The sequence below is a fragment of the Lupinus angustifolius genome, chromosome LG05, assembly GCF_001865875.1.
Source record: "Lupinus angustifolius cultivar Tanjil chromosome LG05, LupAngTanjil_v1.0, whole genome shotgun sequence".
Taxonomy (NCBI): domain Eukaryota; kingdom Viridiplantae; phylum Streptophyta; class Magnoliopsida; order Fabales; family Fabaceae; genus Lupinus; species Lupinus angustifolius.
The window spans coordinates 24647768-24670015 of NC_032013.1; the positions used below are offsets into that span (position 1 = coordinate 24647768).

At 35.0% G+C, this 22248-nt stretch overlaps 3 protein-coding genes across 8 annotated transcripts; 1 reads left to right on the forward strand and 2 right to left on the reverse strand.

Annotated features, from left to right (window-relative positions):
- LOC109348341 (serine/threonine-protein kinase CTR1) lies at positions 1040 to 8978 on the reverse strand. 6 transcript variants are annotated; one of them, XM_019588736.1, is made up of 17 exons: positions 8280 to 8978; positions 6922 to 7223; positions 6698 to 6842; positions 6470 to 6573; positions 6215 to 6279; positions 6071 to 6138; positions 4729 to 5104; positions 4278 to 4318; positions 4051 to 4119; positions 3854 to 3954; positions 3583 to 3667; positions 3369 to 3467; positions 2791 to 2859; positions 2559 to 2690; positions 2050 to 2144; positions 1627 to 1827; positions 1040 to 1292 (listed from the first exon to the last, which is right to left on the reverse strand). In XM_019588736.1, the coding sequence occupies exons 1-16, from the start codon at positions 8805 to 8807 to the stop codon at positions 1719 to 1721; spliced, it is 2388 nt and encodes a 795-aa protein (XP_019444281.1). In that variant the 5' UTR covers positions 8808 to 8978; the 3' UTR covers positions 1040 to 1292; positions 1627 to 1718. The 6 variants fall into 6 exon arrangements, with proteins under 6 accessions (XP_019444281.1, XP_019444282.1, XP_019444283.1 ...); XM_019588737.1 differs by having other exon boundaries at positions 4729 to 4863; positions 4948 to 5109; positions 6071 to 6279; XM_019588738.1 differs by lacking the exon at positions 6215 to 6279 and having other exon boundaries at positions 4729 to 5109.
- LOC109348345 (splicing factor U2af small subunit B-like) lies at positions 9900 to 12700 on the reverse strand. The gene is made up of 4 exons (XM_019588743.1): positions 12256 to 12700; positions 11625 to 11706; positions 10422 to 10548; positions 9900 to 10328 (listed from the first exon to the last, which is right to left on the reverse strand). The coding sequence occupies exons 1-4, from the start codon at positions 12619 to 12621 to the stop codon at positions 9941 to 9943; spliced, it is 963 nt and encodes a 320-aa protein (XP_019444288.1). The 5' UTR covers positions 12622 to 12700; the 3' UTR covers positions 9900 to 9940.
- On the forward strand, positions 14383 to 22094 carry LOC109348343 (uncharacterized protein At1g04910-like). The gene is made up of 11 exons (XM_019588741.1): positions 14383 to 14767; positions 15188 to 15406; positions 15512 to 15596; positions 16121 to 16191; positions 16269 to 16357; positions 16471 to 16714; positions 17639 to 17751; positions 18051 to 18141; positions 18377 to 18505; positions 20120 to 20673; positions 21380 to 22094. Exons 2-11 carry the CDS (start codon positions 15254 to 15256, stop codon positions 21813 to 21815), a joined length of 1965 nt encoding a protein of 654 aa, XP_019444286.1. The 5' UTR covers positions 14383 to 14767; positions 15188 to 15253; the 3' UTR covers positions 21816 to 22094.

The following is a 22248-nucleotide window of genomic DNA, read 5'->3' on the forward strand; positions in this document are numbered from 1 at the left end:
TAACAAAATATCATAAATCAGTTGAAAATGTTATCAAATAATATATTTTATATTTTAATCGTAATAAAAATGAACAAATTGTTTTAAAACTTAATTGAACAAAAATAACTTTTATTCTAATATAAGTTAACAAATAATTATTATAATTACAATAATTTTAAAAATAATTAAAATTATTAAGTCCAAGAGATGAAATAACTAGTTTTATATTTGAAGAAGACCGAGTCAAATCATTTCATATCAATTTTGATACATAATAGTTCTAAAGAGCGATTGAACAAGTAGGGTGCTCAATTGTTTGTCAGATATAAATTGGAACAAGTGACAACCAAGCTTAATACATTTTAGATTCTAAATCAAAATTTACAAATTGTGTTGTTGCCTAACGATATATGTACAAAATTTCTCCATAATTTTTAACATTAACCGTGAAAATAATTTTATATTGAAAAACTAACAAAATAATGTTGATAATTCTAGTAGTGTTGCCCTTTCAAAAAATTGATTGAATAAACTGTGTTTATAACCCACAAAATTTTCTTTAAAACCCATTTTTATCTTTAAATAGCATTCCAACATTATTTTTTTAAGGAACATAAAATTATTTCAATTCTTATAATCAATTTTTGAAATATTCTGTACTCAGTAATTAATTGTTGACTGAGTCTGACACACTCCCCCTCATTTTTTTTGGCTTCTAAAATTGAGTACCACCTTCTCATCTACCATTTCCATCACCATCATAATAAACTCTAAAGAATTGAAATTAAAATTATAATTTTACACCTTAAGTTTTTAAACAAGTAGTTAATGAATCAGATTCCAATACCAACATAGTTAAAAAGTAAAATAAATCATTTTAATTCCTCAAAATAAATAATTAAAACTATACTTTTAAATCATTTTTAGAGGTATTTTTGCAAACTCACTTTAGCAACCTTCAGAGATTAAATCCTTCATAAGCAATTGATAGAATCTAATTTGGCCATACAACACATACACAGAAAATGCAATTAGATGATTAAGGCAACAAAATGGATCAGTAAAAAGAACCAAAAAGAGCACATTTACATTGTCTGCAAAGATGTTGTATCATTAATTGAATCTAATTACAATGGGAACAATTTTACATACAATTATGGATGAAAAAAAGTATACATTTTTTATACATGAAATTACAGGATCACCTAATCAAACAATTTTGTTGGAATGAAAATGGAGTATCCTTGCTTGGGGTGGAAAATAAGTATTCTCTCAATCGGAATAAGAACAGAAATATACAAACTGTGCCTCTGCAACCAAAAAAACATATATGTATCAATTGATGTGCTAACTTTATGCAAGCAACAACCATTGGGGAAATGTGAACATTGTCAACACCAAACACCCTCTCATACATGCACGCACACATAAAAGCGCCTCAACTGATTTGTGATCGAGTTGCGACAACGCTTCAGCAAGGTATTACTTATTTTAAACACAATAGTAGTAAATAACAGCAAAAAAATGGAAGAACATGTCTCCACTAGAAAATTTATAGTCATTAACAGAACAAAAATAAAGGATATACTATGTCTAAGCCAGAAATTTAGTGCTATGCAATGTCATTTTGGATTTGGTACGCACCTGGGACTACTAAAACAGTGTATTACTGTCAGACATCAAAACTAATAAAACCCAGTAGTATGTGCATGAATAAAAGCTTTGATTCCAACCGTTCAGGCAAGTAATGGCATGTTTGGACGACCGGGTTGAGGTGTAGGGGGTTTGAGCAATACTCTCAAGGAATCCATAATACTTGAAAAAGAAGGGCGTTTCCAGGGTTCACTGCAGTAACCCAAGAATATCAGCAAAATCTATTAGAATATAAGGGTCTGTTCGCGAGTTGTTTTATGGAGGGAAACGGAGGGGAGGGAAAGGCTTGAGAGCCATGAAATACACTTGTAAGGTGGCTCTCAAGCCTTCCATTTCCCTTCCTTTCCCTCCAAAACCAAACTCGCAAACAAGTCCTAAAAGTATAATACAAAGAAAAGATGCATCTGAACTCACTTGGCCCAGCAAGACTCGATTATTGAGGCTAATTGGGGATTCAAGTCATGTGGTATATCCAGTCTTTTTCCCTTGAACCCAACAGCTGCTACAACCTACAAAACATTATAGATTTGTGAAAACTGATATAAAACAAAAAGGCAGTGCACCTAACACATTAAGGGTAGTCACTTAGTCTAAAAGAAAGATAAAACTGAAATAAATATGAAGGGATATTCAGTCTAAGTAGCATTGTAAGTCAACATTAGATCACTGTGAAACCGGATAACACTCCAAAAAACCAAACTCAGGCACACAATTGAGAAGCCTCCAACAGTAAGTCGGTAACTATACTTGTCACATTATTACCTGGAAAGAAACATGCTTCGACAAAAATACATAGCTTGCAATCTTTTTCAGATTGGTATTACCAGAATTGAAGAATTTTAAAAAACAAATCAAAGCAATATAATCATAATAGAAAAACAAAGATATGTTGCATGATAATGTGCTAAAGGTATATAACAAACCTGTGCTGGATTCAAATTATTCCATGGCTGTTGCAATGTCGCAAGCTCCCACAAGATTACACCAAAGCTGTAAATATCTGACTTCTCATTTGATGGCTCATCACGGAGAACTTCTGGAGCCATCCACTCAGGCTAGCAAAGAAAAAGATAAAATGTGAATGCATTATAATGTAAGTTACCTCTGAACCGTATGAAATATAAACAGAAATATATGTTGTAAAAGTAAACTTACAGTCCCAGCAGCTGACTTGGATGAGAGAAATGTATTTGCCTTTAGTCGGGAAAGCCCAAAATCACAAACCTGAAGGAAAGGGACAACAAAGAACGTTGGATTACAATATGTGAAAATACACCATTAATGCTGAAGAAAAACAGACCCCCCTGCCCTCCCAGAAAAAAATTGTTGCTAAGACGGTGCACGCATTGTTCAATATTAAATGGATTTTCGCCCACATGCCACAGTTGCATTAAAATAAGCCCACCTAATTAGCTGAAAGCTCAAACTTCTATCAACTAGGTGAAGGTAGACTAAGTTTTGCAATAACATTCAATCTTCTACCAGTTCACAAAAAAAATTGGAAGGCATGACAGCTGAACAGTTACTGAACATATATCGTCCAAGTATATTCAAGCTAGCAGACCAGTGAGAAGTGAATTTTGGTGACTAAATATAAGCTTGTGTTGGTAGTGGTACAAGTACAAAGGAATTTGTGAGAGCAGGAGAAGTGGAACAATAATGGCAAGGGTGACCAATGGAGTAAATGCAAATCTTACAACAATTTGGTATACATCAGAAATTTTCATTCTTACCTTAACTGTATATTTCTTGTCAACGAGAAGGTTTGGAGATTTCAGATCTCTATGAACAATAGGAGGATTACGTTTATGAAGATAGTTCATCCCCTTAGCCTGCACATAAAGATGACAAATATTTAATCATTGAATATGAAGAAACGAAGATTGTGACATTACTCATTAAAAAAAGTATTGAACCAGAAAAGGTATTTTTCTTGTGACTGTTTACCACATCATAAGCCATACTAAGCCTACGCCTCTCATCCAACATCTCTTTGGCACCAGGTTTATGTAGCAGCCTATATAAGCTACCCCTGCATTTAGTTTCAGCAAAAAGCCCTTCAGATCTCAAGGTTAAAGTATCTTTATAGCCATGAACAGATTTCCTAGAGCCGTGTAGCCGAAAATCGGGGACAGCTGTCATGCCCCGATTTTCGGCTACACGAGTCCTTGTTATAGAGGGAAAGGACAAGGAACAGGAAGAGAAGGTGTTGTAAAACCTTGATAAATATTCCGTGACAATTGATAAGTTAGGAGGCTGAGTGACTGCACCCATAAATAAAACGATGTTTGGATGCCGTAAGAGTTTCATTATTGCAACCTATAAAAGGGGTACAAATGCAGCTCGAATTAACAGCAAGCATTACGAACAGTACTATTGGTGACTTTCTGCACAAAACGAGAGTTTTGAGCATACCTCCCTCAGGAATTCCCTGGAGCGTTCAGCATAAAAATCTTGTTCCATTAGAATTTTTACAGCAACCTCCTGCAATACATAACATACTGAAGGATGTTAACGAGACAAGCTAAAAACACATAAAACAAGCATATAGAGATAGGGAGATGCACTAAACAAAATTAAATATTAAGCACTACTTCAGGCTTCAGCTTAATGCATCATTGAAAGAAAAAAGAGTGCCTTACCGAGCCATTCCACTCAGCACGATGTACAGTTCCAAAAGATCCTGAAAATATAACAGAAAAAATATTGTTAATGACTACTTATGGTAATCGCATAAATCAGGCCACGTGAAGCATTCAATGGTAGAAATTTCATTAAATACTGTGTGCTTGAAGTTAGGCTAAGTTTTAATTGATTAGCTTCAGAGCATTCAACGGAAACAATGGAAATTTTTATGCAGTTCTCTGGTGTATTTGATTGGGGGGATGCTCATATTTTCCTGGGTGCTTTGTTATCTGACTGCTATCATGTTATAAAAAAATTAGTGGCTTTGCTTTGATTTCCTGAACCCTAACTTTTTAATGGAACCATCCCGACAAATATGCAGAGTATTTGGAGCGCTTTATTCCCACTCAAACAAAAAACGGACCAAAGACTTCAAAAAATAAGAAATTTATAAAAGAGGATATGTACCTGATCCTATTCTCTCCTTTAAAACAAGATCACCCCACGGTATGTCCAAATCCTCCATATCAAGGGCAAGATCTCTAGTAGGTTTGCTTGGAATCAGTTGACTTCCTTCAACAAACCTCCTACTCTCAATAACATCTACATTGGAATTTGTTAGTGCTAATGGGGTTTGTATATCTCTATGACCAGGACGGTTATGCTTTAAAGGCAGTGGATCCTTGCCTGTCGATTCTATTATGTCAGATGACTTAAATGTTTCAGAGCCTTGATCGTGTGGGCTTGGATGATAAGCTTGAGGATGCAGAGGAATAATAGAACTTATGTTGCTGTCTTTTGCAATTGGCCTAGGGTTATTCCTATCCTTGTGCTTCCCATCCAACTGTTCTGGAATGGAGAATCCAAAATCTCAATCAGTACAAGTCCTGTAATATAAAATTCAGGGTATCCTATACTTGCGCCCAGTGCAAACATTTTAAAATATTTGGACATATGCAATTGCATGCCACACCATATTACAGAACAACATGCAAAACTACAACTAATATAAAACTTCCTACATGAACATCTCTACCAAGGCTCATGCCTTTTGCCATTATACTAGATGTTGATTAGCTCACAAATTTATTTGAACATGAAATCAGGCACTCATTTTATTATATGTACTTAAATAAAGACTATTGGTGTCACACTGTCACCATTCAAGTTCATTCCATAAAGAGAGAATAAATGTTATGTTTAGCCCTTTTCTTCATAACAATTAATCGAGACCAAGATACTGATATTACATAGACTTGCTCACATAATTTGAAGTGTTCTCTCAATTCCATAATCCAGAAACCAACCTAAGAATCTACAAAATTAACTTGGAAAACATCATTCAGCTTAAACATTAAAATGCAGAATCATGCTCCTTTACTTTTTATTAAGAAGTTGAATTCTTGGAATTTCTAAATTGGAAAAAAGAGAACTTTGGCAAATAATTGTAGACAACATATACAGGAAACAAAAATACAGATTGTCCAAGTGCCATTTAATCACTTAGTACAATTAAAAAAATGAGAAAAAGCACAGGGGGTATTATTCAATTGAAAAGGCTCTAATGCATTTAAGTGAATACCAAATTTGGAAGGTAGACAAATTTATTATGGAGTGTTAGCTTAGAGAAGATGACTTCATTCACCAAAATAGAAGTAAATAAAATATCCCAGGACACCTGGATGGCCGGATCTTAAATAATTAATCTATGCAACAAAAAGCACTAAGTAAATCTTTCAAGATACAAGATAATCATACTATCACCAGCCCAGATTTAGAATAAAAAATTAAATAGGAAACACAATATCACCTGCAGAACCATTATCAAAGACAAGCTCAAGAGACAGACAGTCCGAGAAATACTGTTTGGCCAATGACCTGAAATCAATGGTAGGTTCAGCTGGCTTAAGTCTTGAAAAACGCAAGGGCGAAGAAAATGAGATGGAAGATGGACCATTGAGCATGGAATTAGGTTCGCATAAACAACCCGGATTCCCAATTAGATCAATCAGATATTCCCTGTGATTATATGATGTTAGACATGAGGTGTCAGTTCACAGAATATTAACAAACAGCTTACAGTGCATTCATAATTTTACACTTCCATCATTCCATGGTCACACATAATGGAAACCAATTCTTTAAATTGTAGCCCTACACTCCTACTTCTAAACAGAAAAGCATATGTACTTAGCAACAAAACAGATACCTTTCAAGCCCAAATCGGACAAGACATGACGAGGCATCATCTCTGGAGCAATATTTACAGCCCTTTGCAATTCTACATGGTATATCAATGGTGTCGGCTAGTACCTGCAGATGGAATATATAAAGCACATTATCTCATAAACAGCTTAAAGACAGTCACCTGTATTAACCAGCGAACAAAAGAAAATACAAATTGGTTCGGATCAACCACGCAGAAGGGGAACCCTACTTTGAACAATATAGCACGATGCCTGCAGAGTCCAATAGATAAATTGCCAATTGGAACAACAACAGATCTTAAGCAATCTTTCAGATAATTGATGCAGTTCCTCCAGATGGGGAAAAAATCATCTTCCCTAACAGAAGCTGAACCCCTTGTTATAGCAATAAAACATAGTTAGACTGGCAATGTGGGATAAATAGTTCTAAGCCAACAATGACGAGGAGACTCACCCCATGTAATTGCAAACCAGTTTGGCAAGCTGGTCTACAACCTCTGTTGTCGTTATGCAGCTAGAAGAAATGTTATGTGCTCTATTTTGCAGTTCCTTTAAGCTTGCATCACTTCGCCGATCCACCAAAACTACTCCAAGTGAAGAGTCAGCAGAGGGATCTATTGACTTTAGTGTATCAACTGTTGGAATTCGGCCATTTTCCAGCAAATCAGTGCATAGGGTCCAGACAAAGGGATCCATCCCGTGAATTAAGTAAAACCCATCAGGAATTTTGTCGAAGTATGATAGACAGCCATTTACCTGGTGCACATTATCAACAACAGAATTTCATCAATTGGTATATCCAAGAATAATAAGTGAAACATGTCTATCGAGATGAATCTACTACCATTTTCCTCCCTGAATTTTATGTAAAACTAGAGGAAATTTTTAAAAAATAACAGAACAAGAAAGAGGAACGGAATAAAGTTGGGATAAGTATTTTCTTCTTTACTTCAACTTAAAAACTAGGTCTTAACTTCTGCTAAAAAATGATTATTAATTAATTATACGCCCTAGTGGCGATTTCTTCTATTAAGACTTTTTTGCCTCTGATAAAACGAAGCATATTCTGTCACCCAATATAATAACCGCAAAATATTGAAGACGCATTTCAAGATTTGCAAGGCTCCTTAATGCCTAACATTTTTTCAACAAATAAGTATATGTAGTACAAATGTTGGAAAAATACTTCTTTAGAAAACAAGTATAAAGAAGAACCATTTGAGGAACACAGTATCTATATAATTATTTGCCCATTGCCTGGATCATTATAAAGCTGGTACAACTAAAACGAAAAAAGCCACAGTTCCAGAAAACGGTTTTCTTCTGTCAGTGCAATGACAAATGGGACTGGACGACAAATTACAATAAAAGGCCTGATATACTGATTATTCCTAGTAGACTTAAACGTCACAATTCAAAAGTCAAAACCCAACTCAACTCCATCCTTTGCATCTAATGAAACACTACTACAAATGAGGTTATGCACTAACACAAATCCCATCAATTCAAGTCAAATACAGCTCCTCCAATCATTAAATGTGATACATGAACTTCTAAAATTATCATCACAATATTCATCATTGTCAACAAAATTTCACACTATTATTGATACTACTGACTAGTAAAATGATATATTCTCCTACAAATCCTTCAGCCAAAAAGAAAGTGACACATGTCTCAAAACAAGTGTGGGTTTATATGACAATAAAAAACACATTGCACTTAGTTAAGCTTATGGATATGATATGAATACTCCCAAACCAGTAATACATGTCAACCAGAGCCACACCATGACCATGCATATACACATACCCAGAACCTATGCGACACTGCCTCTTCCGAATTCAACGACGACGATGACCTCAAAGCAGAATCATCTGGCACTGGATCCAGAAAATTAGGATCATCAGCGCATGCAGCCTCAGATGAAAGCCGAAGAGCCAAAGCCATCTGCAACTGATAGTTCTCCTCCGTCTGCTGCGCCCAGCTCTTCCCCAACGTTCCTCCTGTTCTCACCACCACATCCTCCGCCAGCTTAACTCTCACGTCTCCGTATCCATATCCATCGATATCGTTCGCAGCCGCGTTCGAAATCGTAGGCACGTAACACTCGCCAGAAAGCGAGCTCTCGCCGAAGCTGCTCCCACTGGATTGCCTCTGCAACGCGATCGACGGTGGATACAAATTCCCAATCCGATTCCCATGCCTGTTATTATAATTGTAATTATTACCGTCGCCGGAGGATGAATCGAACGGCGGCGTTGTGGTTGCTCCGGAGAATTGATCGTCGGGAAGTTGACTTAGAAGCGAGTAGTTGGATCTTCTAGCAGGCATTTCCATGGAAGCTGCGTGTGTAAACGTCGCTCTATAGTAAAACCCTAAAACCCGCCATTGATGGTTGGTAAGGTTTCTCTCTCTAGAGAGTGTTTTACGTTTTTTTCTCTCTCTAGAAATGCGATTGTCGGAGAGAGAATAATGGTTTTTATTTGGTGGCGGAATCGTTGTATTAGATTTGATTATTTATTATTAATCTTATTTTTTTTGGTTGCGTGGCGAAACCGTCTTTGAATTTTGGGTCACACGTTTGGGTTCTCTGATTTGGTTTCATGTGTTTCTTTTTTAAGACTTTCTAAGATGTTCAACAAAACTATTGCTTTTGCAATCAGAATGATAACAGGAACTATACATTTTTAGGATCGAGTTCATTTTTGGAGGTGAAAGGTTTGGAAGTCATGAATTACACTTATGAGATAACTCTTAAATATTTCTTCTCTTCCAAAATCAAACTTGTAAACAAACCTTTAATGTCCTTACCAGTAGTAAAGATGAGAAGTCATATTTTCTATTTCGTTAATAAAATATTAGAAAATTTCATGAGTTTGTGTCCAACTCCACTGAGCAAAACTGAAACAACATTTATGAGAATTAATGATCTGTTTGAAGGTAATTATCGACACAACGATAAGACATCATAGGAGTCTGTTTGAGGGTAATTGTCGACACAACAGTAAGGTAATTATCAACACTGCTTTTTTTAATGATCTGTTTTGAACCTGGAATAAATGACCTGAATGATTATGTCCCGTGAATGAAATGGACTAATAATTTTTAAACTTCCCACTTTCTTCCATTTTAAAAAAAAATCTCCATTGGTGCAGGAACATCACACTTTAAGGGGAAAACTAAACTGTCATTGATCCATATTACAAAGTAATATAACTAAATAGATAATTCAGAGCAAGATAATAAAACAAACACTAATAACTAAAACCAAATTAAATAGGTGTAAAGAATGATCCGTTTGCGAGTTGAGTTTTGGAAGGGAATAAAGAGATATGAAAGGCTTCAGAGATATCTCACAAATATATTTCATGACACTGAAACTTTCCTTTTCTCTCCAAAACGTAACTTACGACCCTGAAGTTTTTTTCTCCATTTTGGACCAAATCCCTATGATGATGATGATGCTATATCTAATGGTCACCAGATTCCCTACCATTTTGCTCAGCACCCTGTTCATCATAATCATTGCTATTTGTATTATTCTTGTTACCAGATTCTCCTTGTTCCTTATCCCTGTTCCATTGCTCTATTTTAGCTCTTCTTTCTGCACTACTTTCTCTGGCCCGTCTAGTATTCCTGTCCACAGGACTCCTACTTCGTTTTTCTCTGCGTCGAGGACTACGGCTTCTAGGCCTCCTATCACGACTGCCATGATACCTGTCAACATCTCTTCTACCAGAACCACGGCCAGAATGCGAATGTTCCTCATAAGCATGACTCCTTGGAGGACTCCGACTTCTGCTTCCACCACGGTCATTCCATCGCTTGTTTCTCCCAAATAATTGCTTTCTCAATTCCCTACAATAGGAGAGCAAGGGGTTAGTTCAGTAACAACCAAAGCATAGATGCAAAATCTTTGGAAAGTGTGAAGAGCTAAGCTAAAAAACCTACCTGCTAATCTTCTTCAGGTGCATGAAGTTGCAGTAACCGCCTCGGTTGCATACATTCTCCTCATACTGCCTACAAGTAGCTTCTCGAAAATCGGTAACAGGAGAAAAGTCAACAATGATTGGTCGACCTGGAGAGACTATTAAGTTAGAAGTTTGATCACAATAACAGATGTCACAAGTTGGGGAAGGGGGTTGGGAGCATCATAATAAAATTGATCCATGAAGCATTCATTTTCTGACATATATTCATGTTAAAGCGATTATTAAGCCTTGTGTAAAATATGAATTATACAATAGACTCATACCAAACAAAACCATATTCAGTAGTAATGGTAATTAAAAGTTAAACTCATTGCCATGGGCACCTACATATTAAGAGTGGTAGGATCCCAATTCTATCCTAACCAAATACAAAACTCTACACAAAACCAGCAAAGACAGGGTTAGACATTAGAAAGATAGAGTGCATGGTAAAAGGAGCTACCATGCGACAGATCACAAGGTACCTGATCAAAATGCATTTCAGCAGATAAAGCCCAAGACTCCAACACGAAAAAAAGAAGGGCGAACAATGGTGGCTACAGTAAGGTAAACATAAGGAGTTCAAGCCAAACCAGTTGGGCATAACATCTCCAACCTATTGACCTGAAACCAATATGAATATTAACTTTGCATACACGAAAGGGTGGAAAAGAGAATAATCTTTATTGAAAAAAGGCTTTCTTATCATTATTATTGCTACTAGAGTAAAAACCTAAGTTCACCTGTCGAAAGAAATGTGCCCCCCAATTTAGTTCTTGACAAATGAAAAATCTCTATTTGGTCTATGGGAACATCAGATGGTGGTCAAATAGTCCCAAATGTGTCACTAAAGTTCACCCTAAAAATTACTAATTTGACTGACATTTTTAGGGAACAAGTCGGAGTTTTCATTTCCAGGAACTAAATTGGGAGGTTTGTATGCTCCGGAATGAATTTGGGTGTTTCTCTTATTTATAAAGAGCCAGGCAATTAGTTTACAGTTGCAATAGCTCAGAATTCAAGCAGCAACAAATAGAAACATGGCCAAAGCCATGAATAATGATAGAGAGTAGCACATGAACTCATAAACTCAAAATAAAAGAAAAATGGTTCCTCGAAGATGAACTAAAAACAGACTGCACAGTACAACAACCCTTAAGTATAAATGAGGAGTAACGAGCACCTGAGTAAAATCTTCCAGTGAGATTCATGAGAGCATTGGCAGCATGGTCTTCCTCTTTAAACTGAACATAAACATTGCCAACCTGAGCAAAGAAAACAAAACAATGTTAAAGTTCAATGATCGAACAACAACGACGACAAAGTTTCTCCCCACTACACAAGGTTGACTACATGAATCAAACAAAGTCATAATTTTTTCATAGTCTCCCTCTACCTCTAGTTATTGGAGCTACCCTCTTTCTGATCTACTCTTTTTAACAAGGTTTCTACAGTTTTTCCACACATGCCCGAGCAACCTAATGCGAGACTCTCCCATTTTTTCTACAATACATGTTACATTATCAGTTACCACATTCTCTCATTAATCACGTGTAACAGATTCATCTTAAATAAAATCATATAACTGCGATGTAAAAAAGTGACGAACCCCGTACCCAATTTTCTCCTCAACACAGCCATTCCTAATCCTATGTTGTCTAACTCTAACATGTCTACTCATCCAACCCAACATTCTCGTATCCACAATTACACTAATTCTCTTGTTCAAATACCTAAATTAGTGTTTATTATTATATATTCAAACAAACAAAATATACGAGCATAACATAACAATGAAATGGAAGAAAATTTACCATATGATCAGCCAAATTGTCACAAATATTCAAGCTCTGAATCTGACCATACTTACTAAGCTCCTCAAAGAGATCTTGATAAAAATCCTCAAAGTGATCTTGCACCTTATCAGGGTCAAGTGAAGACTGAGACTGAGGAGGTTCAGATAATGGAGGTTGATTAGGATCAGTAACATTCAAATTGACATTGATGTTCATATCAGGCCTTTGGTACATGTTAGAGAGAAGGATTGTAGGACTAATGGTGGGTTTCGTGTGGAGTCTTGAACAACGATCACCATGTCTACAAGCTCCGATTTTGAAGTAGAATGGACAGTTTACTCTGTCTTTCTCAGTGCCGAATATAGATGCTAGATGTTCCGCCATTGATGAAGATCGACCAAGCTTTTTCTCTCTCTTTAGGGTTTTCTCATTCAAAATCGGTGCCTCGTGCTCTATTACTATATACTTCAATATTTTAAATTTTTATTCATAGATAAAGGAAGAATGATATAATAAAATAAACATTACATATGAGTGTGAGTCTGTGACTCCAAATCAATCAAAAGTACTCATTCAAAACTCGACTTGTTACTTAGTTTGGTAAATTTAGTTTATAAATTAAAAGTATAGAACTTAAACTAAAAATCGAGCACGTTCAATAAATGAAGTGAATTTGAGCTTGTTATTTATAAGTTGTTTGTATATGTATATATATAATCTAATTTTTTATTTATCCTTATTATGCTACACTCATATATTATTTTTTATGTTTATACATCCAGCATATAATCTATCTTTTATTTGTATTACTTTTTCAAAAAGTCAACGATAATTAAAAATGAATGGTGGATGAACTGACAATGTATCAAACTTTTACATCATCATTATATACATTTTTCTATCTATATATAATTTTGTGCAATATTTCTTAATAATGAATTAATTATTTGAGTTGAACAAATAGACCAATTCGAGCTTAACCAAACAGTTCATAAACTTTAACTGAGCTGAACTTGAGCTAAAAAATAACTTATATCGAACTTGAGTCGAGTTTTGAGTTGAATTGTCTGAGCTTTAGTTTGATTCGATTCGTCTCGTTTCGAGTCCTTCATACGATATAATCCATTGAAAATACAATATAAAAAATACAATAATACATACATAGTCAGTCCATTATCCACAATTCTTTTATATTACTATATCATCTACAATCTATTTGTATTAGTACACCAGTCACAATTTATTTCTATTGCTATATCATAAGGATGACAAAAATATTAAACCCATAAGTATTGTCAAAATACCAAAATATGTATCCGCAAAAATAGCCTATCAATATTATAGTACACTCTCTATGGGTACCCACATATATATACACTAAATAATTAATTAAATATTTTATATATTTTATATTTTTTAGTATTATTTTAACATTATATTTTTTTCTATTTTTGTATTATTTCATAATAAATTTTAGCAATTGGACTATATTAAAAAATTATGATGCACATATTATATTATTCAAGTAATAATTATTTTTATATGTTGTTTATTGTGAAATATATAAAAATATAATTAAATTGAAAATTTATTGTGTACCGGTGAATACTTACCACCCGCACATGTACTTCCAAATAGTGTGTACGAATACACACTACCTATATCTGCTGCAATATTGTTATCTCTATTATATTATTTATTATTCTTTTGTATTACTTATTTTTTTATAAGAACTAGCGTGTTGATATGCACTTTCGTGCCTGTCAACCCGCTTTCCTATCGTTTGTAATGTATAGTTTGTATTTTATAAATTCAAATATAATTTTTTGCGCTAAATTTACGGTTGAATTTATTCAATTGGTATAATATTCAATTTTTTAAATACACTTTTAAAATAAGAAGATAATAAGGATAAAATAAGAAAATAATATTATATGATTTTTTTAGTAGAAATAAAAAAATATTAATGGCAAAATAGGAAAACATAAATTACACTATTATGGGTGGTTATTTTGTGTTTTCCCTTTATTAATAGTATAAATAAATATAGAAGTATAAATGAATGATAATTAAAAATAAATAATACATTATATAGTGCTAATATATAAAACTCAACATGGGAGAAGAACTCTTTCTTCCTTTCCTTCCTTGAGCTCACGGGGCAGCGGCACCTTCCACACAGAAAACGGTTACGGTTTCCGTATTCAATCTCAACTCACTCACACGCGCAGAACCTCTGTACCTCAATTGCACGCGCTCTCCCTCTTCTCTAAACATTCATATTTTTCAGATTCGTTCTCATTCAAATCTCGCTCTCTCTCTCTAATCGGTAACCGCCATTTCACGCCTCCGACCACCGCAATTGACATTTTGTTTGTCTCAAACACCACCGGTCGTGTCCATCGTTCACCGTCACGGTTCATTTTCCGGCGGCCGTGAAGGTTCGAACTCGCGACAAATCTGATTTGCTTATCTCCAATCGCGATCAGTTCGTTCTTCAATCGGCATCTCGAGCTTCATTTTGTTACAGGTAAGAGGAATTTCCATTCAATGCAATTTTCCCTTTTACTTATTCATTTATTACTAGAGCCACATTGTAGCTGTTATTTGCAGCAATAGCGTATTGATCTTAGTGCCAATTAGATTAGGCGATTAGAGTTGAAGAAAAAAAGTTTATGAAGAATTTGGTAATTGAGTTGAAGAAAGTATGCGGATGTAAAAGAATGTTATACTTATCTCTGTTTGTGCTCGCAACAATTCTGAATGACACGAAATAATAGTTACTGTCTGAGACGCCTGAGACCGATAGTTTTTATTTTTTATTTCACACCCCAAGATACTTCCATTAATGTGCTTTAAATACACTTTGAAACCATCATTTTCCAACACTTATTGTATGTATAATTATTTGATGATGAACCAAATTTTTTGTTCATGTTCGTTATTGTAGGTTTGTACTTATGGAAAGTTCAAAGTTGGATTGGTGATGTAAAAATCAGTCTCACTGAGCCAAGATATGGCCTTTGTTACTAAGATAAAATGGGTTGTTCTTTCTGTAATGGTTTTATCTGTGGGATCTATCATCATTCATCTCTCTCTGGCAAAATTTTGGGCTGTTAACATAGGGCAGTACAAAGTATTGCCTAGTCTTCCTCAAGATTTAAGACCGGTAAGTTGTGAGTATGCATTTATCCATTGCATGTGTATGGTTATGTGTTTTCGTCTTTGGGTTCCATTTAAGTTATTTTGACTTTGTTTGCTTGAGATGCTACAGTATGTAAAGAATAAGAAGCTGTGGGGTTCTGTGAAGTCTTTGGAAGCATTGCAGCCTTATGCCAAAGCTAGAAGTAATTATTCTGGTAATAGTTTTGCTCAAATTTCTCAGCTCTTTACTCCATCTGTTTCATATTTTTGATGTTTAAGGTTATACATGCAATTTAGTAAGTCATTGAATGATGTAAAATTTGATATAAATTGTCTAAAATAACCTCATTTAATCCACATTGGAAACCAAATTAAAAAGAAATGAAGAAATATGTGGTGAAAAATAGGAGTAATAAATAAGAGTGTAGTTGGAAAATAAAGTATAAATATGTATAGGATTTTTAAAACATCAAAATAGTTTGAATAACATGAAAAAGTTAAAACATCAAAATATATGAGATGGAGGGAGAATCTAGTCTGTCTAAAAGCATATGTAACTGATCTTCTATAAAAGAAAGTACATAACCCAGCTGATATGATTTGGTGATGTTTATCTTTGACAAAATTAACACAGTTACTGTCCTTACTGAATTATAGATTATTATTCTTCATTTTTCATACATTTATCTTTTCATCCTTTGCATCTTCCACTTCATGTTTGCATTTATTTTCTTCACAGTTCCAAAGGAGCAGAGCAATGGTTTCATCTACGCAAAAGTTTTTGGTGGGTTTGCAAAGACAAGATCGTCGGTATGATCCAATAGATGTGTACAAGTCATTTTCTATTATTGTTTTGTAAGTTAATAGCAGTTTTGTTGATTTTATAGATCTGTGATCTGGTTGCCATATCTCGGCTTTTAAATGCAACTCTTGTGATTCCAGAAATTCAAGAAAGTACACCCTCAAAAGGAACTAGGTTTGTTCTGCAAGGTTTCTGCAGTCATTAGTACTGTGATTTTATGCTATTTATATTTTCATGCTGTGATGCATATATACAAATTTATTTGTGTTTTTTGAATTTCCATTCAGCTTGAAGTTCAAGAGCTTTTCCTATGTTTATAATGAGGAGGAGTTCATAGCATATCTCAAAAATGATGTAATCATTGCAAAGACCCTGCCTGAAAGTTTGATGGAAAGGAGAGAAAGAAATGAATTTCCCACATTTAAACCCAAAAGTTCAGCATCTCCAAACTTTTACATAAAAGAAATTTTACCAAAGCTGAAGAAATCAAAGGTTATTGAATTAATTATTGCCAATGGTGGAGCTCTGCAGGTATTTCTATATTCTTAAATTGTCAATTAAAGTTTATAAGTCATTGCTGCAGTCTTGTAGATGCTGTTGCCTACTTCAGGAAGCGTCTGTCTTGTATTTTTCAGTTTTCAGATATAAAATATCATCTATGTAGAATGTTAAACAATTATAGGTTTATTGCTAGGCGAAGGAAAAGAGAGAAAGAGGACTAAATGTAATTGTTGAAACTTAAGAGTAACGAGAGACACGATGATATCTGTGTGATTCAACCATAAGGCAGAGACTCCTTTTTAGGTTAATGAAATAATTAAAAAATAATTGTAGAAGATTTTCCCTTGAGGATTCTGACAATAATAAACTGAAAATATAAGTCATAGATGTAATGTGATACAATATCCTAACATAATGCTCCTATTTATAATTATGGTAACCTCTTCTTCAGATCTTATTGTAGCCTATCTTCTTTTTCACATGTCGTGGACTTCCATGCATATGCTCTACCAGCTTAGGTTCATTCTGATGTAAATCAGGAAAGTCTGAACAAGTTAATAAATATGCTTGAGAAGTGGAGGACTTAAACTCTATGTCTCTATCAAATGCTTTATATTAAGATTCTTTGTTTCCTAGTAATTTGATCATAGATTTCTTACTTTCAAAATATGGGTGTTGGATGTGAGCATATTTTTTTATTTGCTACGTTTTTATCTATGAAAACGTTAAACATGATACTTAATTCTTTCCGCTTCTTGCTACCACTTTAACCTTTCGATGCCTTTTCCCTCTGTTCAAAAGCATCCTCGAGTTATGTTTTCGCTGTTCCAATTGTATGTTTCTTTTGGCGTGCTTTAAGATTTTTCCATCCTTGCACTCTTTGTTTGTGTGCACATATTTTTGACCAAGTTGCTAGAGTTAACTTGAGATAATATACAATATGCATTTTTGCAGTCAATTCTCCCATCTAACATGGCAGAGATTCAGAGGCTAAGATGCAGGATTGCTTTCCATGCCCTTCAATTTCGTCCAGAAATTCAAATGCTTGGCCGTCAGATGGTTAACAAGTATGATTACTTTTCAATTAAATAAATCGATCTGCATTTTTCTTTGTTATCACAGAAATTGACTCCCTTGTTTTTCAGCACTGCCAAATGTATTTTTAATAAAAAAATCTTTAAAATGCGTGTTTCCATATGTTTTTGTTATCCAAACTAATAAAATGAGAATTTAGTTTCAAATTTTCAATTAAAGGTTAGCTTCTCAGTAGAGTTTTATGTGCATTTATCTATGGTGGGCATGCCATGCCCATAAATCACTACCATTTCTTCATTGAGGTATAAGATATTTCTTCTGTCTTTTTAAGGTTAAGAGCGTTAGGGCAACCCTTCTTAGCATACCATCCTGGACTATTGAGAGATACCTTGGCATATAATGGTTGTGCTGAACTTTTCCAGGTTTGCTCCTGCTTTATCTCTTGTATCATTGCCAAAATATGATGAAGTTGTTTATACTTCTAGGGTGCGTATATTGTTTAGGGTTCCAATTCTTCTAAATTCTTTTAAGTAGTATTAGGTACAATGGAAATCGGTAATTGTTTAGTAAGTGTCTATGTTCATCTCCTCCTTTCCCCTCCATCCATCCATTTTTTATTCATGTGGTTATCTTGTTGAGAAGGTTTTGTTTTCTCAGGATGTACACACTGAACTCATACAGCACCGTAGGGCTCAAATGATAAAGGAAGGAATTCTTAAGGAGGAGTTGATTGTGGATTCACACTTGCAAAGGGATAAAGGTCTATGCCCCCTCATGCCCGAAGAGGTATGCTAAATTTTACTACTGGTTTTCTTGATAGTGATGATGTGTTTCTTGTGCTATTTTTAGTTATATTCTGTGTTGCACTAATACAGGTATGTACCAGGTACGTGGTATGTACTACGTACAACATTTTCTTAAAATCTAAAGTACATGTGCTTCAATATATATTTTAAAAGATAACCTAGTACGTGTGACTCCCACTTAGTGGGGTCCGGGGAGGATAAATGTACGTAGCCTTACTCCGCAAGCGGAGAGGCTGTTTCCAGGATTCGAACATGTGACCTCATGATCACTAAGCAACAACTTTACGTCAATATAACAACATCTAAACCTTTATCCCACTACGTGGGGTCGGCTGCATGAATCGAACAACATTATAATGCTCTGTCATAAATCATGTTCATCGACAAAACATTGATCTCCAAGTCTTTCTTAATCATTTCGTCTATGGTTTTTCTCGGTCTCCCTCTTCCTCTAGGAATTAAACTAGCCTCCATTTGATTTACTTTCCTTATGGGAGCCTCTACCTTATGTCAAATCGTCTATATATATTTTAATAAATTTAATATTTACATGATAAAGCATAACAAAATTGCATAAAATAATTCATTATTGAAGCAAAAATTCCAACAACAGAGGCCTAAAGCTAACGCCTAGCAGAGAAAGGAAGAAGAGAGAATTCAATTTAGCAAAAACAAAGGCACATTCAATGTTGTACTTTTGTGTTTGTCAACTACTGAGAGTAGACAGTAGAGGGAGTCACAGGGAGTTCCATCAGCAGTCATTCTTCCTTCGTGTATCTTCACTTCTTCCTTCGTCAGCTGTTGCCCTTACAGAGAGGAGAGGCGATTTTGTCACCCACTCTCCCTTCACTCCTCCCTTAGTCTTCAATGGGAAACACAACAGCAGTCGTGATTGGGGAATTAAGGTTTCGAATTGGGGTTGTATGAGGTGTGTGTGGGGAACACTACCTGAAAAGTGAAAACACGAAGGAAAAAAAACGACGCTATTTTGGTTGAGTTTCTACCACAGAAATGAACCCGTTGCACCATACCTGTATCCCAAAGACGGATTGTTTTTTTATTTCAATCAAGAACTTCAAAACTGAAATAGGGAATTCAAATCATGCACAAGTAGTTTGAGACTTATGAATTCCTTGATTGTATCTGGAGTTTGATTAGGAAGTCAACCCATACCTGTTTCAAGGCCACTCTACATAGTCAAAGGTTAGACATTTATGCTACTCGTCTTCATAATTTCCTTGCTAACAACAGAAATGTCTAACAATCATTCAACATTTTTCAGCATCCTATCTATACAGTATCAGAATCTAGAGTTTGTTGTCCAATGACAGGATAAAATATGTTCTTTGTGATCTTTTTTAGAGCGCGGATATAATTATAGACAACTGGGCCCAATTTAGCAGCAAACTAGTCTATAATATGTATGTGCTATGTCGGATCTCAGCTTCTGCTTAGGTCAACCAATTTGGCAATTACATGATTCATAGGGAACATGGCTTCTAGTTTTGTGGATAAGTATGGATTGCCTTTTGGAATTTCCAAACTTTGCCTAGAGAGGTTAGATGTTGGTTCATTGTTTTTGAAACTTTTTCAGGTTGGAATTCTCCTTCGGGTGATGGGTTATTCTTCCAAAACAATCATTTACTTGGCTGGCTCTGAAACATTTGGAGGTCAACGCATTTTAATTCCTCTGCGGGCCATGTTTACTAACACTGTGGATCGTACTTCCTTATGCAGTGAGAAAGAGCTGTCTGACTTGCTTGGACCTGAGATACCTCTTCCTCAAAATATTTTTCGACCACCTCCTTCAAAAAGTGAGGAAGAACTTAAAGAAGAATGGAAGAGGGCTGGTCCTCGGCCTCGGCCTCTTCCTCCACCTCCAGAGAGACCAATTTACCAACATGAAAAAGAAGGCTGGTATGGTTGGATCACTGAGACTCCGACAGAACCTGATCCTTCACCTATGGATCTGAGGATGCAAGCGCACAGGTTACTTTGGGATGCACTTGATTACATTGTTTCTTTGGAAGCAGATGCCTTCATTCCTGGATTTAACAATGATAATAATGGATGGCCAGATTTTTCAAGTCTAGTCATGGGACATCGACTGTATGAGACTGCTTCCTTTAGAACATACCGACCAGACAGGTAAAATACACTTCAGAGTTGGAACTAATTTGTTGATATTCATAAAGGAGGTATGATATATATTTTTCATCAGAAGCATGCAATTTCCTTACATCTAGCAATGCTTTCAACAAAGGTGGCACGACATGTGTTGAATATTTATCTAACAACTTTTTTATGTTCTCTTCTAAACATCCATGCGTGCCAGATTTGAAAAATTGGAAATCATTACAGACAATACTACATAGCAGACCTCAGACATGCGTAGATATGCTTTGGCACATATTGCACAATTTTTTTTACATTTCATTCATTCAAGTTAATAATTAAATGCTTGCCTGATATGCCCTCATTTCCACATATATGCATTTTGATTGTAGTCTGTACTCTATATCTGAAAAGAAGAGCATGATAGCCTTCCTTTCATCATGTTTTAATTCTAAACATCCTGCTTCACTGGAAATCTATTTGCTGCTTTTATTTTTAATTAGTAATCAAAATCTCTCTGTTCAAGTTATTTATTGAATATATCCCTAAATTTTACATTTTATGGTGGGCTTGGCGCAACGGTAAGGTTATTGCTTAGTGATATCACAAATTCAAATCTTGAAAATAACCTAGGGATAAGACTGCGTACATCTACCCTCCTCAGATACTATTAAGTGAGAGACTTGTGAACTGAGCTACCCTTTTTTATTGTGACATGGTTTTATCTGGTCTTTGACAGGAAAAAAGTTGTGGAACTTTTCAACATCACTCGAGAAAATTTATACCACCCAAAACATAATTGGACAACTTTAGTGCAGGAACATCTGAACAAAAGTTTGAGTGAAGAAGGCCTCATAAGGCAATCTCTCTTGTCAAAGCCAGCAATATTCCTTTCACATCCACTTCCAGAATGCTCTTGTAGAATAGCTTCTGCAGACGTTGCTAGTAATCCTGTCAGAGGCAAGGATGGCCGGTTTCTATATGGAGACGAAGACCAGTGCCCGAAATGGATACAGGTAGGTTCATTAGCGAAAGAAGGGGTCAAATCGGAAGAGGACTCACAGCCAGATTATGAAAGTAATGATTTTGTTAATGAATCTAACAAAGATGGTGCCAAAAGTGATCAGACTCCACTCTGGGATCAACAAGATGAGGAAATGGATCCAAATGACTAAGTGGATGTAACATGGGTATTCAAATTATTCTTTCACTGTAGCCAATGTTCCATAATTTCTTTGAAAGGTATAGGTTATATAACATAACATTCTGAGCATATATATATATATATGGGTATTCAAATTATTCTTTCACTGTCTGTGGCTTATTAATTCTCTATAGACAAATCATGTTTATCTTCTTTCTTTTTTATTTTTTATACCACTCCCAAGGGAGTTTTTGTTGTAACATACATATTACAAAAAGAAGGAAAAAAGGAAAAGGGATTTTAACTTTAACATTTGCTTTGTTATAATGCTCCGTTTATTTTTTCTAAAGTTATAGTGCTCTCTTTATTTTTTCTAATGTTATAGTGCTCAATGATTTACTACAATGCTTTGGTGGCGTACATCTCACAAATCACAATGCCACCTTTGCTAACCATGAATACAA